This window comes from Penaeus chinensis, chromosome 7 (genome assembly GCF_019202785.1).
Source record: "Penaeus chinensis breed Huanghai No. 1 chromosome 7, ASM1920278v2, whole genome shotgun sequence".
NCBI lineage: Eukaryota > Metazoa > Arthropoda > Malacostraca > Decapoda > Penaeidae > Penaeus > Penaeus chinensis.
The window spans coordinates 7,244,688-7,247,187 of record NC_061825.1 but is presented as its reverse complement, the minus strand read 5'-3'; the positions used below and the strand labels follow the sequence as shown (position 1 = coordinate 7,247,187).

The following is a 2,500-nucleotide window of genomic DNA, read 5'->3' as shown; positions in this document are numbered from 1 at the left end:
TTCAAATTGTGGTTTACTTGCCATTCTCTTTTCATTACCATATAATGAAATCTAGAAAAGCATAGCAAACAGCAGCAAGAAAAAAAATCTTACCTTAGTTCAAACTGTTCCTGAGCATCCCTTGCACTGCCCACAACGACCATCTCATTGGGAGAGAACTGAGACTTTTTTAGCTTGACTGTTATCTTCTCATACCCATGTGCTGATGTTGGCGTCTGGTTCCTTTCCGGAGTGGTGGTAACGCGCTGAGAATTCGGCAAAGGTAGTCGAGGTGTGGACGGAGAAGGCTGCTGTCCTGATGGAGGGGATGATTCCACTCCTTCTGATAATGCCGGTGCAGGTTCTGGGATTGGACATGGTGGAGATAAACTCTGGAAGTTGGGAAGGCATCAGTATAAGTGTAAGCCTTTCAAGTAAAAATGAGATCCTTACTTTTTTTCCACTATCATTCTGACACAATACCTTCATCTCATCTTATATGCCCCAGTGTCATAAGAAAATTGGTCTACACCCTAAGGTATTTTCAGATGAAATACTTCTGAAGCTTATTTTGATTTACTAAGCACAGCCACAAGATAACTCTCCCCTGGACCCTGCTTCCTATCAGTCAGGGAAGAAGACTAAAGTATGTAACATTAGCAGGAAACTGTGATCTTAAACCCACTGGGTCACGCACTATCTACTGAAATTTTGTTTTGTCAAATCTATTTACACACTAATAGCTCTACAAGTGCTCAATCATCAAAGGGTTAAATACTAGGCCAACCAAACTTTATGCAATTTTCAGAAAAAAAAAGTTTATTTGTAATGCTATTACTATTTTCAATAATATCAATAACATCATTATTGACTGATGAGTGACTGAACACTTACAATGGAATCTAAATGTATACTACATTAACACATTGGCCATAAGTACATGTACCGTCATCTATATTTTATTAAATTTTAGATTTTTTTACTTATTTTTATTTTTATTTATATTTCTATTTTTTATCATTATTATTATTATTATTATTATTATTATTATTATTATTATTATTGTTATTATCATCATCATCATCATAATCATTATTTCACTCAAATGGTTCCACAAGTGCTCAGTCACCAAGAAGTTAACTAACTGCCCCTATATGACTACCCTTGAATTCCCAGTTCCTTTTTTCACTAATAATAATATCAAGGTGAGATAAGTAGAACTAATAACTGACACCTAGATAACTAAGCACTTGTGGAGCCATCTATGTGTAAACATAATCAATAAACTAAAATCAGAATAGACATGGGGAATAAGTCACGCAACAATGGGTGTAATGGCAATGCACATAGCAGGTAAACATGCCCTCATGGCCTCAACAGGTTACAAGTGATATAATATTAAAAAAATAATAAATAAATAAAAAGGAATCAGCTTATAAAGTACCTGGAACTGTCCTGGGGATTTTGGGGGCTCATGGGTATGTGTGTCATAAACCACCAATGTACGTGCATCAGGACTCAACCGCAGACGCACCAAACGTGGACACCGCTCGCTGGAGAAAAGACAATACATTAGGCCCCTGCATCAAACATCCTTTTCACACATACATGTGTGTGTGTGTGTGTGTGTGTGTGTGTGTGTGTGTGTGTGTGTGTGTGTGTGTGTGTGTGTGTGTGTGTGTGTGTGTGTGTGTGTGTGTGTGTGTGTTTCTGTGTGTGTGTGTGTGTGTGTGTTTCTGTGTGTGTGTGTGTGTGTGTGTGTTTCTGTGTGTGTGTGTGTGTGTGTGTGTGTGTGTGTGTGTGTGTGTGTGTGTGTGTGTGTGTGTGTGTGTGTGTGTGTGTGTGTGTAGCCTTATGTCAAATAGTAAAGAGCAATGACCCTTATCATTTGTAGTAGCAGTAGTATGAATTTGTAGTCATAATCACACCAGTACTATTAATGGTAATGGTAATGTTAATGGTAATGGTAATGGTAATGGCAACAGCAATAGTAATAGCAATAATAAAAGAAGTAATAATAGTAGTACTTGTAGTAGTAGGAAGAATAATAACTTCAGTTTCAGTAGTAACAGTAACAATGACAATAACGATTAACAATAAAAATAAAAATAGTAATAATAATGATAATAACAACATCAGCAATAACAAAGATCATTGTGATAATGATAATGGTAACGATAATGATGATGATGACTAACAATAATAACACAAAACTAACAATACCTAAGCATTACCATTTACATTAACAAGATCAATAACACTATTAATAATATGGATAATAATAAAGATGATAATAAAGTAATAACAATAATACTAACAATATTTTTTAAAAAATAAAAAATTATAAAAATAATTACAATAATAAAAACAATTATGAGTAACAATAAAAAATAAAAACAATAACAATGATAATGATAACAACAATAACAATAACAATAATAATGATAATGATAGTGATAATAATAATAAAAAGAACAAAAACAATAATATTAATGATGATGATGATGATGATGATGATGAT

The 2,500-nt window shown here is 33.8% G+C and overlaps 1 protein-coding gene across 2 annotated transcripts in view; it reads right to left on the bottom strand.

The window, feature by feature from the left end:
• Window positions 1-2,500, bottom strand: part of LOC125027166 — a 13,058-nt gene that overhangs the window by 7,683 nt on the left and 2,875 nt on the right. The window contains exons 2-3 of one of the 2 annotated variants that reach the window (XM_047616057.1): window positions 1,424-1,532; window positions 94-371 (exon numbers count right to left, since the gene is read on the bottom strand). In XM_047616057.1, coding sequence (XP_047472013.1) covers window positions 94-371; window positions 1,424-1,532 — 387 coding nt within the window. The remainder of the gene's footprint in view (window positions 1-93; window positions 372-1,423; window positions 1,533-2,500) is intronic. The other variant, XM_047616058.1, reaches the window with a different exon arrangement.